Below are 17,696 nucleotides of genomic sequence, written 5' to 3'. Positions count from 1 at the left end.
TTTACCTTGCCCTGCCAAGCACAAGCGAAAGGTTAAACATAGCTCTCCGGTCCATTGGACATCCAGTGATCTATTAGATTTGTCTGTCTTTCAAGTATCCCAGGATGGGTCACACTCTGAGTCTTCAGAGGGTGAATTTTCTGATCAGAGTCTGCTACCTCTAGGCCTCTGGCTACGGAGGAGCCAGCCTTTAGATATAAAATTTAACTTTTATGTTTTCTTCTGAAGGAGGTTCTGTCGACATTAGAGGTTCCAGAGGCCAAGTTGCCTGATGAACCTTTGATACCTAAATTAGACAGAGTGTACGAGGACAGGGTTCCGCCGCTATCTTTTCATGTACCTGTAAAAATGGCGAACATTATTAAAAATTAGTGGCATAGAATTGGATTTTCTTTTTCCTCTTTGCTGCCTTTAAAAAATTATTCCCGGTCCCAGACTCTCAGCTGTAGTTGTCCCTACGGTGGATGGCGCTATCTAGACGTTAGCTAAGCGTACCACTATCCCACTTGAGGATAGCTCGTCATTCACAGAGCTGATGGATAAGAAGAAGGAAACTTTTCTCAGGAAAATGTTTCAGCATACTGGATATTTATTTCAACTGGCAGCGGCTGTTGCCTCGTTTTCTGGGGCTGCGGCCTACTGGACTGGTGCGACTCCTTAGCAGATTTGATCAAGATGGAGTCTCTCCTTGATGTTATCCAAGAAAGAATTAAAGCTTTGTGAATTGCTAATTCTTTTGTCTGTGATGCAAACATGCAGATTATTCGCCTGAATGCTAAAGTCTCTGGTTTCTCAGTACACACCCGTCTGGCACTCTGGCTGAAGTACTGGTCTGCGGACATGACTTCTAAGTCTAGACTACTTTCCCTCCCTAAAATTTGATTTGGTTCAGGCCTGGACTCCATTATCTCCACAGCTACAGGGAGCAAGGGTGCCTTCTGACCGCAAGATAAAAAGAACAAATCTAAGGTACAACGATCTAATTTTCGTTCCTTTCCTTAAAAGTCCCAACGTCAGCAGTCCTCCTCTAAGCCAGAGCAAACCAATAGCACTTGGAAGCCGGCTCAATCCTGGAATAAATCCAAGCAGAACAAGAAGGCTGCCAAGAGACATGAAGGGGTGGCCCCCGATTCCGGTGCTGGATCGTGTAGGGGCAGACTGTCGCTGTTTTCAGACGTTTAGTTCAGGGACGTGCAGGATCCATGAGTCCTGGAGGTCATAGCTCAGGTATACAAGATAGGTTTCAAATCTCATCCACCCAAGAGCAGATTTCTCCTCTTAAGCCTGTCTTCAAAACCAGAAAAGAGGGAAGCCTTTCTGGGGTGCGTGCGGGATCTGTCCTCCTTAGGGGTCGTTGTCCCGGTTCCTATCGCAGAAGGAGGTTTGGGATACTATTCAAACCGGTTTGTGATTCCAAAGTAGGAGGGAATTTTCCGCCCGATTCTGGACCTAAAGTGCTTAAACAAGTTTCTAAATGTCCCCTCGTTCAAGATGGAGACAATATGGTCCATCCTTTCTCTAGGTCAGGAAGGACAGTTCATGACCACTATAGATCTGAAGGATGCCTACCTTCACGTTCCAATCCACAGGGACCACTTCCAGTTCCTAGGGTTTGCGTTCCTGGATCAGCACTTCCAGTTCATTGCACTTCCGTTTGGTCTAGCTACTGCTCCAAGAATCTTTACAAAGGTTCTAGGGGCTCTCCTGATCGCCGCCAGAACCCAAGGTATAGCAGTAGCTCCCTACTTGGACGACATTCTGGTTCAAGCACCATCCTTTCGTCTGGCAGAGGACCGTTCGGTATCTCTTCTCTCCCTTCTTCAATCACATAGATGGAAGATAAACTTAAATAAGAGTTCTCTTATTCCAAGCACCAGGGTAGAATTCCCATGTACTATAATAGACTCAATATCCATGAGGATATTTCTAACTGACCAGAGACATTGCAAACTAGCTTTGGCATGTCTTGCCCTCCAGATCTCCTTAAGGCCATCTGTGACTCAGTGTATGGAGGTAATTGGTCTCATAGTTTACAGCATGGACATAATTTCCTAAGCCAGGTTCTGTCTCAGACCATTACAGCTGTGCGTGCTGAGACAGTGGAACGGCGATCATTCGGATCTATCTCAACAGATTTTCCTGGATAGCCGGTTGAGAGAATTGCTCTCTTGGTGGCTCTGTCCAGATCATTGGGACATTCTTTCTAAGACCATCCAGGGAGATTATGACTACGGACACAAGTATCAGGATGGAGAGCTGTTTGGGGTGCCAAGAAGGCACAGGGCCTGTGGTCTCAGGAGGAACGCTTCCTCCCGATCAACATTCTGGAACTTTGAGCAATCTACAATTCTCTGAAGGCTTGGCCTCTTCTAGGTTTGTCCCGGTTTATCAGATTCCAATCAGACAATATCACTTCGGTGGCTTACATCAACCATCAGGGGGGAACGAGAAGCTCACTAGCAATGAGGGAAGTATCTCGGATTCTGGAGTAGGCGGAGGCCCACAGCTGTTCGATGTCAGCAATCCACATTCCGGGGGTGGACAACTGGGAAGCAGATTTTCTCAGCAGACAATCCTTTCATGCAGGGGAATGGTCTCCCCATCCCAAAGTGTTTGTGGAGATATGCAACATGTGGGGGACGCTGGAAATAGATCTCATGGCGTCTCGTCTCAATACTAAGCTACCCATATATGGGTCAAGGTCCAGGGATTCTCAGGCAGAGCTAATAGATGCATTAGGAGGTTCAGTGTAATCTACCTTTTTTCGCCATTACCACTCCTTCCTCGGTTAGTGGCCCGCATCAAGCAGGCATCAGAAATACTGATTGCTCCATTGTGGCCACGAAGGACGTGGTTCGCGGATCTAGTGAGGATGTCATCTCCTCCATAGAAGTTACCTTGTCGCAGGGATCTGCTGGAACAGGGTCTTTTTGTTCATCAAAATCTAGATTCTCTGATTCTGACATCGTGGAGATTGAACGCTTAGTCCTTGCCAAGAGAGGGTTTTCTGAGAGAGTTATTGATACTCTCATTCAAGCTCGTAAGCCTGTTACTTGTCGCATCTATCATAAGGTGCGGAGAACCTACTTATTCTGGTGTAAAGAAAGTGGATTTCCTTGGCATAAAGTTAAGGTTGCCAGGATTCTATCGTTTCTCCAGGATAGATTGGTGAAGGGTCTTTACAGCCAGTTTCCTGAGGGGACAGATTTCGGCCTTGTCTGTTTTACTGCACAAGAGGCTCTCTGAGCTTCCAGATGTTCATTATTTTGTTAAGGCTCTGATTAGGAGCAGACCTGTGTTCAAATCTTCGGTCCCCCTTGGAGTCTGAATCTGGTTTTTAAAGCTTTGCAACAGGCGCCGTTTGAGCCTATGCATGAAATTGACATTAAGTTGTTGTCCTGGAAGGTTCGTTTTCTACTGGCTATTGCATCTGCGCGCAGAGTATCTGAAATCTCCGCATTGCAATGTGAGCCTTTTTATCTGGTGTTCCATTTGGATAAGGCTGTCCTACGTACTAAGTTAGGGTTTCTCCCTAAAGTCATGTCAGACCGCAACATCAATCAAGAGATTGTGGTCCCTTCTTTGTGTCCTAATCCTTCTTCAAAGGAACGTTTACTTCCTAATTTGGACGTGGTTCGTGCCTTGAAGTTTTATCTTCAGGCTACTAAGGATTTTAGACAAACTTCTTCCCTGTTTGTGGCATATTCTGGGAAGCGTAAGGGTCAGAAGGTCTCTTCGACTTCCTTATCTTTTTGGTTGAGGAGTCTTATACGCTTAGTGGGACATAGACCTCCTCAGAGAAGTATGGCTCATTCTATTAGAACAGTGGCTTCCTCTTGGGCCTTTAAGAATGAGGCCTCCATGGATCAGATTTGTAAGGCAGCTACCTGGTCCTCCACTTTTTCAAAATTTTACAAGTTTGATGTTTTTGCTTCAGCTGAAGCAGCCTTCGGGAGAAAGTTTTTGAAGGCTGTGGTGCCCTTCGATTAGGGTCCGCCTCTATTTTTGTCCCTCCGGTTATCATTCAGTGTCCTCTAGAGCTTGGGTATAAGTTTCCAAACAGTAAGGAATGAAGCCGTGGACTCTCCTTATATTAAGAAGGAAAACATAAATTATGCTTACCAGATAATTTCATTTCCTTCTGTATAAGGAGAGTCAATGCCTCCCGCCCGTGTTTCTCTGATGTGCGGCCCCCTAAATTTATGTTTCTCTTCTGGCACATTTATGTTTCTCTTCCTTGTTCCTTCGGCAGAATGACTGGGGAATAGGGGAAGTGGGAGAGGTATTCAAGCTTTTGGCTGGGTTGTCTTTGCCTCCTCCTGGTGGCCAGGTTCAGTATTTCCCAACAGTATAGAATGAAGCAGTGGAATCTCCTTATACAGAAGGAAATTAAATTATCTGGTAAGCATAATATATGTTTTAGCACTGTCTGCAAAAGCTAAATAAATACAGAGCTTACATATAGCTATACCAGTGGTTTGAGCTTGTGTTTGTTTTGCTGCCTAAGAGTATTAAAAGATATGACTTTATTTAGGGGGGGGTTCTGTCCCTCTTTTAAATTATGAAATGTTGGAAAGGTATGTTTAATAACTATTGCCCTTATTCCATCGCTTTCAGATATACACACTTCCTGCAATAATAAGCAAAAAGGAAGAAAGTAAGTATTTCTCTCATTATTGTTTTATGCTTAGAGACATTCACATAATTATCCTGGGGAGACAGGAAGCTATATGTGGGCATCACTATCATAGAGTCTCCTATTATATATCTTAAAGAATACATCTGTGTCAGTATAATGATTTATATAGATATTTTGGGTTACATTTCCCATGTGCCTAATAAGGTTTAGGATGGAGATCTGACAGGCCACTGACGGCTGTAGCTACGATTTCCTGCAGTTTTGTTTCTACCCAGTTTCCCTTATATTGTCTCCTTACCTTTCCTGTATTTGTCAAGCTCTTTACTTCACCTTTTTATATTGTTACCATAAAACACATAATTTGATTTTATTAAAATTGTATAAACTCTCATTAAAGGGATAGGAAAGTCAAAATTTAAACTTGCATGATTCAGATAGAGCATGTCATTTTAAGACACTTTTAAATTCACTTCTATTTTCAAATATGCTTTGTTCTCTTAGTATCCCTTGTTGAACAAAAATACACACATATCCTACACTGGGGGGAGCTAGCTGCTGATTGGTGCCTGCACACATTTGTCTCTTGTGATTGGCTAACTAGATGTTAGTAGTAGTGCAATGCTGTTCCTTCAGCAATAAATAACAAGATAATTAAGCAAATTTCATAATAGAAGTAAATTGCAAACCTGTTTGAAATTGTATGTTCTATCTGAATCATGAAAGAATTTTTTTGGGTTCCCTGTCTCTTCAATTACAGTATTATATTAAAGAAAAAACTAAAGGAGGATATAACTCTGCTTTACTAAAAAGGGAAACAACTTCAAGGGATAGAAATGTCTAAATTGAAATGTGCATGTGTGAATTTGTATATGAAATAGCATAATTGTTGCAGTATACTTCCATTAGCAAAAAGAGTTATTAGTGTTTTTTTCTGTGGCATGCGCACGTATCCTGTGAGGGCCTGTGCATCAGTATTCAAACACCATGCATGCTCAGAGAGCTGGCGGTGCTGAGTATTTGTGTCATACAAGCCACAACTGAATCTCTGAATCTGGTGCACAGGATATGTACGTATGCTGCAGAAAAACGCTAATAGCTCTTACTAGAAGCATTTTTGCTAATGGAAGTATATTACAAATATGATTCTATTTCATATTAAAATGCACCCATGCACATTTCAGTTTTAACCTTTCTATCCCTTTGAAAAGATTGGGCACAATTTGATAAGGTAAGTCAATTTGGAAGTCTCTTAAAACTGTCTGCACTGTCTGAATCATTAAAGTGTAATTTTGACTTTTGTGCCCATTAAAAAAAAAAAAATCCCCTTTAAAGGAACTAAACACATAGGTAAAGTCAGCTCCAAAGCAGCAATGCACTACTAGGAGCAAGTTTAAAACAGCTGGTGAGGCAAATCACCAGGTAGCTTCTAGTAGTGTAGGATATTTACATATTCTATTTTATCAACAAAGAATAACAAGAGAACAAAGTAAATTTGAAAATAGAACTACATGCTTTATCTGAACCATACAAGTTTAATTTTTAGAGTGATGGTAAAATCTCTTTTCTCTTGTTAAGTGTGTTCAGTCCACGGGTCATCCATTACTTATGGGATATATTCTCCTTCCCAACAGGAAGTTGCAAGAGGATCACCCAAGCAGAGCTGCTATATAGCTCCTCCCCTCACATGTCATATCCAGTCATTCTCTTGCAACCCTCAACAAAGAAGGAGGTCGCGAGAGGAGCTGGAGTTTTTACTTAACTATTCTTCAATCAAAAGTTTGTTATTTTAAATGGCACCGGAGTGTGCTGTTTTTCTATCTCAGGCAGTATTTGGAAGAAGAAACTGCCTGCGTTTTTTTTCTATGATCTTAGCAGGCGTAACTAAGATCCACTGGCTGTTCTCGACATTCTGAGGAGTGGGGTAACTTCAGAAACTGGGAATAAGCATGCGGGGTCCTCCGCAAATGAGGTATGTGCAGTACTTTATTTTCTGGGAATGGAATTGACTAAGAAAAAAAGAAAGTACAGCCTTAAATGCAGTAGTGGCAACTGGTATCAGGCTGATAAAGGTATGCGCAGTCGAGTTATTTTCTAGGGACTAGAATTTGACTGAGAAAATACTGTTAAAACTGAAATAATACTTAAGCCTTATCTGCAGTGGTAGCGACTGGTAGCAGGCTTAGTGATAGCTTTGCATGACATTGGAAAATGTTGTTTTTTAATAAAACGTTTACTGGCATGTTATTCGTTTTTGTGAGGTACTTTGGTGATAAATCGCTTTGGGCATGATTTTTTTCCACATGGCTAACATATTTTTCTGCATGGAAACCGTTATATCAGGGCTCCCACTGTTGTGATAGGAGTGGGAGGGACCTTGTTTTAGTGCCTTGTTGCGCAGTTAAAATTCTTGCACAGTCTTCCTGCTTCTTCCTCCTTGATCCAGGACGTCTCTAGAGAGCTCAGGGGTCTGCAAAATTCATTTGTGAGGGAGGTAATCAGTCACAGCAGATCTGTGACAGTGTGCTGACTGTGATTAAAAGCGTTAAATCTTAATTGATATCTGTTTTATCCGTTTTGGGTATTGAGGGGTTAATCATCCTTTTGCTAATGGGTGCAATCTTCTGCTAATAATACACTTCTTGTTAAGAATTGTTTAATTATATCTGTATTTTTGAAGCGCTGCAGCGTTTTTTATATTGCTTGTAAACTTATTGAAAGTGATTTCCAAGCTTGCTAGTTTCATTGCTAAGTCTGTTTAAACATGTCTGATTCAGAGGAAACTGTTTGTTCATCATGTTCAAAAGCCAATGTGGAGCCCAATAGAACGATGTGTACCAATTGTATTGATATTGCTTTGAATAAAAGTCAATCTGTACCGATAAAGAAACTATCACCAGACAACGAGGGGGAAGTTATGCCGCCTAACTCTCCTCACGTGTCAGTACCTGCGTCTCCCGCTCGGGAGATGCGTAGGATTGAGACGCCAAGTACATCTAGGCCCTTACAAATCACTTTACATGATATGGCTAATGTTATGAAAGAAGTATTATATAATATGCCCGAATTAAGGGGCAAACGCGATAGCTCTGGGTTAAGGACAGAGCACGCTGATGACACGAGAGCCATGTCTGATACTGCGTCACAATTTGCAGAACATGAGGACGGTGAGCTTCATTCTGTCGGTGACGGTTCTGATCCGGGGAGACCGGATTCAGAAATTTCAAATTTTAAATTTAAGCTTGAGAACCTCCGTGTGTTACTAGGGGAGGTATTAGCGGCTCTGAATGATTGCGACACGGTGGCAATTCCAGAGAAATTGTGTAGGTTGGATAGATACTATGCGGTACCGGTGTGTACTGACGTTTTTCCTATACCAAAAAGACTTACAGAAATTATTAGTAAGGAGTGGGATAGACCCGGTGTGCCTTTTTCCCCTCCCCCGATATTTAGAAAAATGTTCCCTATAGACGCCACCACACGAGACTTATGGCAGACGGTCCCTAAGGTGGAGGGAGCAGTTTCTACGTTAGCCAAGCGTACCACTATCCCGGTGGAGGATAGCTGTGCTTTCTCAGATCCAATGGATAAAAAATTAGAGGGTTATCTTAAGAAAATGTTTGTTCAACAGGGTTTTATATTGCAGCCTCTTGCATGCATTGCGCCTGTCACGGCTGCAGCGGCATTCTGGTTTGAGTCTCTGGAAGAGGCGATTCGCACAGAGCCGTTGAATGAGGCTTTGAGCAAAGTTAGAACCCTTAAGCAAGCTAATGCGTTTGTTTCAGATGCCGTAGTACATCTAACCAAACTTACGGCTAAAAATTCCGGATTCGTCATACAGGCGCGCAGAGCGCTCTGGCTTAAATCCTGGTCAGCGGATGTAACTTCCAAGTCTAAGCTACTTAACATTCCTTTCAAAGGGCAGACCTTATTCGGGCTCGGCTTGAAGGAAATTATTGCTGACATTACGGGAGGTAAGGGTCACGCCCTTCCTCAGGACAGGGCCAAACCAAAGGCCAAACAGTCTAATTTTCGTGCCTTTCGTAACTTCAAGGCAGGAGCAGCATCGACTTCCTCCGCTCCAAAACAGGAAGGAACTACTGCTCGTTACAGACAGGGTTGGAAAGGCAACCAGTCATGGAACAAGGGCAAGCAGGCCAGAAAGCCTACTCCCGCCCCTAAGACAGCATGAAGACAGGGCCCCCTATCCGGAGACGGATTTAGTGGGGGGCAGACTTTCTCTCTTTGCCCAGGCTTGGGCAAGAGATGTGCAGGATCCCTGGACGTTAAAGATTATATCTCAGGGATACCTTCTGGATTTCAAAACCTCTCCTCCACAAGGGAGGTTCTATCTTTCGAGGTTATCGACAAACCTAGTAAAGAGAGAGGCATTTCTACAATGTGTACAAGACCTCTTAATCATGGGAGTGATCCACTCAGTTCCGTGATCGGAACAGGGACAAGGATTTTACTCAAATCTATTTGTGGTTCCCAAAAAAGAGGGAACCTTCAGACCAATCTTGGACTTAAAGATCTTAAACAAATTCCTAAGGGTACCATCGTTCAAGATGGAAACCATTCGAACCATCCTACCCATGATCCAAGAGGGTCAATATATGACCACGGTGGACTTAAAGGATGCTTACCTTCATATACCGATTCACAAAGATCATTATCGGTACCTAAGGTTTGCCTTTCTAGACAGGCATTACCAGTTTGTGGCTCTTCCCTTCGGGTTAGCCACGGCCCCGAGAATTTTTACGAAGGTTCTGGGCTCACTTCTAGCGGTACTAAGACCACGAGGCATAGCGGTGGCTCCGTACCTAGACGACATTCTGATACAAGCGTCAAGTTTTCAGAATGCAAAGTCTCATACAGAGATAGTTCTAGCATTTCTGAGGTCGCATGGGTGGAAAGTGAACGTGGAAAAGAGTTCTCTGTTACCACTCACGAGGGTTCCTTTTCTAGGGACTCTTATAGATTCTGTAGAGATGAAGATTTACCTGACGGAGTCCAGGTTATCAAAGATTCTCAATGCTTGCCGTGTCCTTCATTCCGTTCCAAGCCCATCAGTAGCTCAGTGCATGGAGGTAATCGGCTTAATGGTCGCGGCAATGGACATAGTGCCATTTGCGCGCCTGCATCTCAGACCGCTGCAACTATGCATGCTCAGTCAATGGAACAGGGATTACTCAGATCTGTCCCCTTTGCTAGTTCTGGACCAGGAGACCAGAGATTCTCTTCTCTGGTGGTTGTCACCGGTTCATCTGTCCAAAGGAATGACCTTTCGCAGACCAGATTGGACGATTGTAACAACGGATGCCAGCCTTCTAGGCTGGGGAGCAGTCTGGAATTCCCTGAAGGCTCAGGGATCGTGGACTCAGGAGGAGAAACTCCTTCCAATAAACATTCTAGAATTAATATTCAATGCTCTTCTAGCTTGGCCTCAGTTAGCAAAACTGAGGTTCATCAGATTTCAGTCGGACAATATCACGACTGTGGCTTACATCAATCATCAAGGGGGAACCAGGAGTTCCCTAGCGATGTTGGAAGTCTCGAAGATAATTCGCTGGGCAGAGTCTCACTCTTGCCACCTGTCAGCGATTTACATCCCAGGCGTAGAGAACTGGGAGGCGGATTTCCTAAGTCGCCAGACTTTTCATCCGGGAGAGTGGGAACTTCACCCGGAGGTATTTGCTCAACTGATTCGTCGTTGGGGCGAACCGGATCTGGATCTCATGGCATCTCGCCAGAACGCGAAGCTTCCTTGTTACGGATCCAGGTCCAGGGACCCGGGAGCGGTGCTGGTAGATGCATTAGCAGCCCCTTGGGTTTTCAACATAGCTTATGTGTTTCCACCATTTCCGTTGCTACCTCGGCTGATTGCCAGGATCAAACAGGAGAGGGCATCGGTAATTCTGATAGCGCCTGCGTGGCCACGCAGGACCTGGTATGCAGACCTAGTGGACATGTCGTCCTGTCCACCATGGTCTCTTCCTCTGAGGCAGGACCTTCTAATTCAGGGTCCTTTCAACCATCCAAACCTAATTTCTCTGAGGCTGACTGCCTGGAAATTGAACGCTTGATTCTATCAAAGCGTGGGTTTTCGGATTCGGTTATTGATACATTAATACAGGCTCGGAAACCTGTGACCAGAAAAATTTACCATAAGATATGGCGTAAATATTTATATTGGTGCGAATCCAAGAGTTACTCATGGAGTAAGGTTACGATTCCTAGGATATTAGCTTTTCTACAGGAGGGTTTAGAAAAGGGTTTATCCGCTAGTTCGCTAAAGGGACAGATTTCAGCTCTGTCTATTCTTTTACACAAAACGTCTGGCAGAGAATCCAGACGTCCAGGCCTTTTGTCAGGCTTTGGCTAGAATTAAGCCTGTGTTTTAAAGCTGTTGCTCCTCCGTGGAGCTTAAACTTGGTTCTTAAAGTTCTTCAGGGTGTTCCGTTTGAACCCCTTCATTCCATTGATATTAAGCTTTTATCTTGGAAAGTTTTGTTTTTGATGGCTATTTCCTCGGCTCGAAGAGTCTCTGAGTTATCTGCCTTACATTGTGATTCTCCTTATCTGATCTTTCATTCAGACAAGGTAGTACTGCGTACTAAACCTGGGTTTTTGCCTAAGGTTGTTTCTAACAGGAATATCAATCAAGAGATTGTTGTTCCATCATTATGTCCTAATCCTTCTTCAAAGAAGGAACGTCTTTTGCATAATCTAGACGTGGTCCGTGCTCTGAAGTTCTACTTACAGGCAACTAAAGATTTTAGACAAACTTCTTCTCTGTTTGTCGTTTACTCTGGACAGAGGAGAGGTCAAAAGGCTTCGGCTACCTCTCTCTCTTTTTGGCTTCGTAGCATAATACGTTTAGCCTATGAGACTGCTGGACAGCAGCCTCCTGAAAGAATTACAGCTCATTCCACTAGAGCTGTGGCTTCCACCTGGGCCTTTAAGAATGAGGCCTCTGTTGAACAGATTTGCAAGGCTGCAACTTGGTCTTCACTTCATACTTTTTCCAAATTTTACAAATTTGACACTTTCGCTTCTTCGGAGGCTGGTTTTGGGAGAAAGGTTCTACAGGCAGTGGTTCCTTCTGTTTAATGTTCCTGCCTTGTCCCTCCCATCATCCGTGTACTTAGCTTTGGTATTGGTATCCCATAAGTAATGGATGACCCGTGGACTGAACACACTTAACAAGAGAAAACATAATTTATGCTTACCTGATAAATTTATTTCTCTTGTAGTGTGTTCAGTCCACGGCCCGCCCTGTCTTTTTAAGGCAGGTTCTAAATTTTAAAATTATAACTCCAGTCACCACTGCACCTTATAGTTTCTCCTTTCTCGTCTTGTTTCGGTCGAATGACTGGATATGACATGTGAGGGGAGGAGTTATATAGCAGCTCTGCTTGGGTGATCCTCTTGCAACTTCCTGTTGGGAAGGAGAATATATCCCATAAGTAATGGATGACCCGTGGACTGAACACACTACAAGAGAAATAAATTTATCAGGTAAGCATAAATTATGTTTTTAAAAACAATGGAGATTAATTCATCATTTGTAACAAAGATACGCTGTAACTTACATTTTAACATAGATAAGAAACTCAAATACCCCGCGCTCCGCCATCCACTTCAAAAGTCAATTTTTATGTGAGCTTAAAGGGACATAATACTCATATGCTAAATCACTTGAAACGGATGCAGTATAACTGTAAAAAGCTGACAAGAACATAGCACCTGAGCATCTCTATGTAAAAAAGGAAGATATTTTAACTCACAATCTCCTCAGCTCAGCAGAGTTTTTTACCAAATGCAGGTAAAAAATATAAAAAATGAAGAAATGAACAGTAGCCAATCAGCTTTAGCAGTGCTGAGATCATGAACTCTTTTACTGTGATCTCATGAGATTTGACTTAACTCTCATGAGATTTCATAGTAAACTTCCTTAAACTGAATAGGGAAATACAATGAGTGTCCATGAAGATCACTCCCTTAGCTGTTCTGGGACAGACATACTGATTTGCTGCTTAGAAGTCCTTTACAATGGGATGTGGCTACTGAGGAATTTTTGAGGTAAAATATATTTCTTTTTTACATAGAGATGTTCAGGTGATATTTTCTAGTCAGCTTTTTACAGCTATGCTGCCTCACTTTCAAGTGTTTCAACATTTGGGTATTATGGCCCTTTAAGGTTTGAACTGCACTCTCCCCTTAAGGCATTTTTGCTGCAGCTAGAGCGCTGACTGGACAACAATTCAAACCGTTGGCTCACAGAACGAAAGAAGAATTCACTTTTTTAGTGGGCGGCAGAGCGCAGAGTATTTTAATTTTATATACAGGTGCTCATTAATGAGTAAATATAGAGAAACATTTTCTGTTTACTGTGTTAATTGCACATATTATCACATATTTATACTTATGTTTTTTTGTATATATATTTTTATTTATTTAAACAAGCAACCTTATATAGACTCTGTTTTCTCGTGAAATGACATATCATCTATACTTCTAAAACATTCTACTTCCCTTTCTGAGTACTTACATGTAAACAAACCGCGCTCACAGTACATATCTCTGTGTGCATCAATCCAATTCAATCAGCGTGTCATTATGTTTCTTCCTGCTGCAAAAGAGTTATTTAAATAAACACCAGGATATAGAAGTGTAGCAAGAAAACACTCAGAGACAAATACAGAATCTTTAGGTCTCATGAGTGTTCTTCAGTTCTGTATTGCTTAGGTATAATGGAAACTCATTACAGATGAGCAAAATATTTTGATGCGAGGAAAAGTAGTAAAATATCATTGTAATGTAAGGAAAACATTTACTTTTTTCTTGAAGCGGTTTGTTTTACAAAGACATGAGTAAATTAGAAAGGATAATTACATGTCTATCAATTTCTATGGCCCTTCATGCATAGGCTTACCATAATTTTTAGAGGAGAAACTGGGACCACCTGGCGTAGTGCTAGTTGGGGTGTGGTCAGGGGCATGTTCAAGTTGGCGTGGCGATTACCGGTCCTTTTAAAGTAGTAGTTTTTATGGGCATAATGTTTTGTGGATACTCTACCCTTCCTCAGGCAAACAACAAGTGAATCACACAGTTCAAATAGACCATAACACCACCCCCTAGGGAAAAAGGCACCATTATGTTGTCATGGCAACCCATACACAACATGAGCAAATAAATCATTCATCTAATTCTCAGATTCTAAATAATGCCAAACATCAAGCATACTTACCAATTTCATAAAATAGTGAAAAACTGCAGTGTAATATGTGTTTTATGTGTCTAATTAAGGAAGAGAACTGGATACTGATAAGGCATAAATACAACATTGAATGAAATAAGTAAAAACGAAACACTTATCTGCTAAAGCTGTTTAAGAGGCACTGCTATACCATAATGCAGGTAGATTACAGCCAAAATGCTAACCTGCATGAAGTAAAGAAAGATCCACGCCAACAATCCTGCCTGTCTGCACTTCCTGGTCATATGCACATGATTCCCCTAAACGTGTATCACCGGTGATGTCACCAGGGGTCAGGGGAGTGTTAAATTACAAGAAATATAAACAAAAATGGAACTACAAAATTAAAAAACCCTATGCTGCTCACTCAGCCTGTATTACTAAATGTGAAGTTTGAAGGGCACCAACGTTAAGCTAAGCAGGGCTGAATGTAACAAAGTATCCGCATCCAACTATGCTGGAGAGCCACAGCCAGAAACTCATTTTGAATAATGTGTCCGGGTCTCAGGCGGTCTGAAACCTGGACACATGATTCGAAACCTGAAGGTGGCAACCCTACTGGGAAAGAATGAACAACCAGGTGGGACACTGGGACAGCGCCTCCAAACAGGGACAATCCCAGTCAAACTGGGACTTCTGGTAAGCCTATTCATGCATAAAAGCCTAAAGTTAAAAAAAAAGAGAATTTGACATTAAATAGAGGTGCATCTTTGATTGTATAGTGACATACAAGCCCACAACGATAAAACTTAACATTAGGCAATGTTTTGTATTGTTTGGGGTTTTTCATTGATGTTAATAAAGTTTACATTAGTTTTAATTGGGGGTGAAAAAGAGTGATCATGAAAATAATACTTTTTATTTTTTATTTTTGTAGTGTTCTTAAATGAAGCTGGCTTCAATTTTATTAAAAAATGTATCCATTCTGTGGAGAATCGAGGTAAACTAAAGTTATTCTCAAAGAATATAATGTGAAACTGAATTCACTTGACCATTTGCATTTCTTTACAGCTACAATTCCCCCCCACCCCCAAAATTATTGTATATCCAGTCAAAAAAACAAAAACTCATTTGGAATATTAATCTGCTTGATTAAAAAGACATAAAAGTGCAAAAAGAAAATGCTCTGATGTGTTATTATTGTACTTTTGCTTGCATAGAATTGCGTTTAACTCCTACAAAGGGTTTAAACACATAGTTAAAGTCAGCTCAAGATCAGCAATGCATTACTGGGACCAGCTTAACACATCTTGTGATTTCAAGATCAATATATGTGTAGCCATCTATCTCAATTAGCTCCCAGTAGTGCATTGCTGTTCACAAGCCCAGTTATGCTTTTAAACAACAGATACCAAGAGAATTATGTAAATTTGATTTATATATATATATATATATATATATATATATATATTTATATTTATAGATATAGATAGATAGATAGATAGATGTATAAATCATATTGTGTATGTACACAAATAAATATATTAAAATATTAACATTTCTTTATAGGTATTACCATTTTGGGTCTCTACAGAATAGGAGGTGTTAATTCAAAAGTTCAGAAATTAATGAATACAGTATTCTGTAAGTACACTGTTCGAAAAATGGATTATGTGTATCACTCATGGACATTTTTCTTAATATATTCTCTTTACTATGGCTTCCTATATGCAGTGACTAAACTATTCCCTTTAAGTCATTTTTGTTCTTTTTTTCATGGGCCTTTAAAATATTGATCTACTATGTGTTAAAATCCTATGAGACATAAAAAATTGTAATTTCTTCTATATTAAGTTGACTTTGGTACATTTGTTTGCTTGGAAGCAAAATAATCCATTTTTATACAAACCGTCTTATACCTGCATTAAATCCATGTACATAATTCTAGAAAAAAAAGAGAGCCTGACTAGAATTTATTGAGTTTCCTGTAATGCTTGCTACAGAGATTATTAAATAAAAATCATTTAATAACTGTCCTGAGGAGACTTACAGGCATTTTTCAAAATAGAAAGGCCAGCTCAAATCTGTCAAATGAAAGCAGAACCCTTTTCTTGTAGAATATAGATTTTCTTATTGATGCAGTCAAAAAAGTTACAATTCAAAATGAATCTGTGAACTTCTAGTTCTTGGTGTTTTCACAGTTGTAAATATAAATCTGAAACAATCATTATTAATGTGATATCAGGAACCATTATTAAACTTGAATGGAATATATTAAAAGCTAAAGTGAATACTCATAAGACTTCTAGTATAGCACTTCACAACTTAAATAACTTTTTTTGTTATGTAAGCTTCACAAATTTATATAACTTTTTGTCACAATCTTAATGGGGCTGTAAAGCTAAGATTAAACAATCATTTTAACAGAGATTCACTTTTGAAACAATTTTAAATTACTTCTATTATCAATTTTGATTATTTCTATTGATATCCTTTGTTAAAGAGTAGTCCTAGGTGCGCTCAGGAGCATGCACGTCTTCAGCCGTCTGCCAGCAGTGTTTTCAACAATGTTTATAGTGATGTAATACATAGTTACAAACATTACTGCTATAGACATGCTCCTAAGCTTCTATCAGCCTACCTGGGTTTACTCTTTAACAAAGGATACCAAGAGAGTTCGATAATAGAAGTAAATAAAAAATTGGTTTAAAATTGTGTGCTTTATCTGAATAATTAATGTTTAATTTTGACTTTACTGTCCCTTTAAGTATGGCATACTATATAAACATTTTCTAATATTTGTAGGGTTTGACACAATGGAGGTTTAAAACTACAGAAAATACTTTTTTTTCTGCCCTCTTCTATTTCTGATAACGATTAACACCAGGACTATGTTTAACCCCTTTAGGGTGGGGGCAAGTGTTAAAGGGACAGTCTACTCCAGAATTTGTATTCTTTAAAAAAATAGATAATCCCTTTATTACCCATCCCCCAGTTTAGCATAACTAACACGGTTATATCAATATGCTTTTTGCCTCTGTAATTATCTTGTATCTAAGTGTCTGCAGACTGCCCCCTTATTTCAGTCCGTTTGACAGGCATGCATTTAGGCAATCAGTGTTGACTCCTAGGTAACTTCACAGGAGTGAGCACAATGTTATATATATGGCAGACATGAACTAGTGCTTTCTAGCTGTAAAAAACTTGTCAAAATGCACTGAGATAAGATGCATCCTTCAAAAGTTTAGAAATTAACGTACGAGCCTACCTAGGTTTAGCTTTCAACAAAGAATACCAAGGGTACAAAGCAAATTTGATGAGAAAAGTAGAAAGTCGTTTAAAATTGCATTCCCTACCTAAATCATGAAAGTTTAATTCAATGAAATGATCGGAACAAAGTTTTGATGTAAACATTAACAGGAAACAGGGAGTCAGGTGGTCTTCACTACGATCACGTGATAATGCTGAGATCGAATCCCAGTTGGATTTTATGCTTCGTCAAAGCAGGAAGGGTGCAGGATGCCAACAAAGTTATGTTGTTTAATGTCGCCTTAAAGGGACATTAAACACTAAATACATGCTAGATAGAATGATACATTCAAAGAAAAGATTAGTCCATGAGTAACATGTAGATGTATTTTTTAAAGATTTAAAGTTTCATTAGTTGTTTAAAAAGTGACAAAATAAGTGTAAAGTTTTAGTGTCTATAAAACACTGGGAGCTGCCATGTTGTAACTTGTGTTACCTTCTTTGCTGTGGCCAATTAGAGACAGTTATAAATAGGTCACTAGAGTGTGCAGCCAATGGTTGTGCTGGATTTAACAGTGTTCTGCACTTCCATTTCTAACAGGAACTGAA

At 40.5% G+C, this 17,696-nt stretch overlaps 1 protein-coding gene across 1 annotated transcript in view; it reads left to right on the top strand.

The window, feature by feature from the left end:
• Positions 1 to 17,696, top strand: part of ARHGAP42 (Rho GTPase activating protein 42) — a 530,853-nt gene that overhangs the window by 421,482 nt on the left and 91,675 nt on the right. Inside the window, exons 11-13 of the mRNA XM_053708589.1 lie at positions 4,618 to 4,657; positions 14,776 to 14,838; positions 15,408 to 15,482. Of these exons, the coding sequence (XP_053564564.1) occupies positions 4,618 to 4,657; positions 14,776 to 14,838; positions 15,408 to 15,482 (178 nt within the window). The remainder of the gene's footprint in view (positions 1 to 4,617; positions 4,658 to 14,775; positions 14,839 to 15,407; positions 15,483 to 17,696) is intronic.

The sequence above is a fragment of the Bombina bombina genome, chromosome 3, assembly GCF_027579735.1.
Source record: "Bombina bombina isolate aBomBom1 chromosome 3, aBomBom1.pri, whole genome shotgun sequence".
Lineage (NCBI taxonomy): Eukaryota > Metazoa > Chordata > Amphibia > Anura > Bombinatoridae > Bombina > Bombina bombina.
This window is presented reverse-complemented; position numbering and strand designations above follow the sequence as displayed.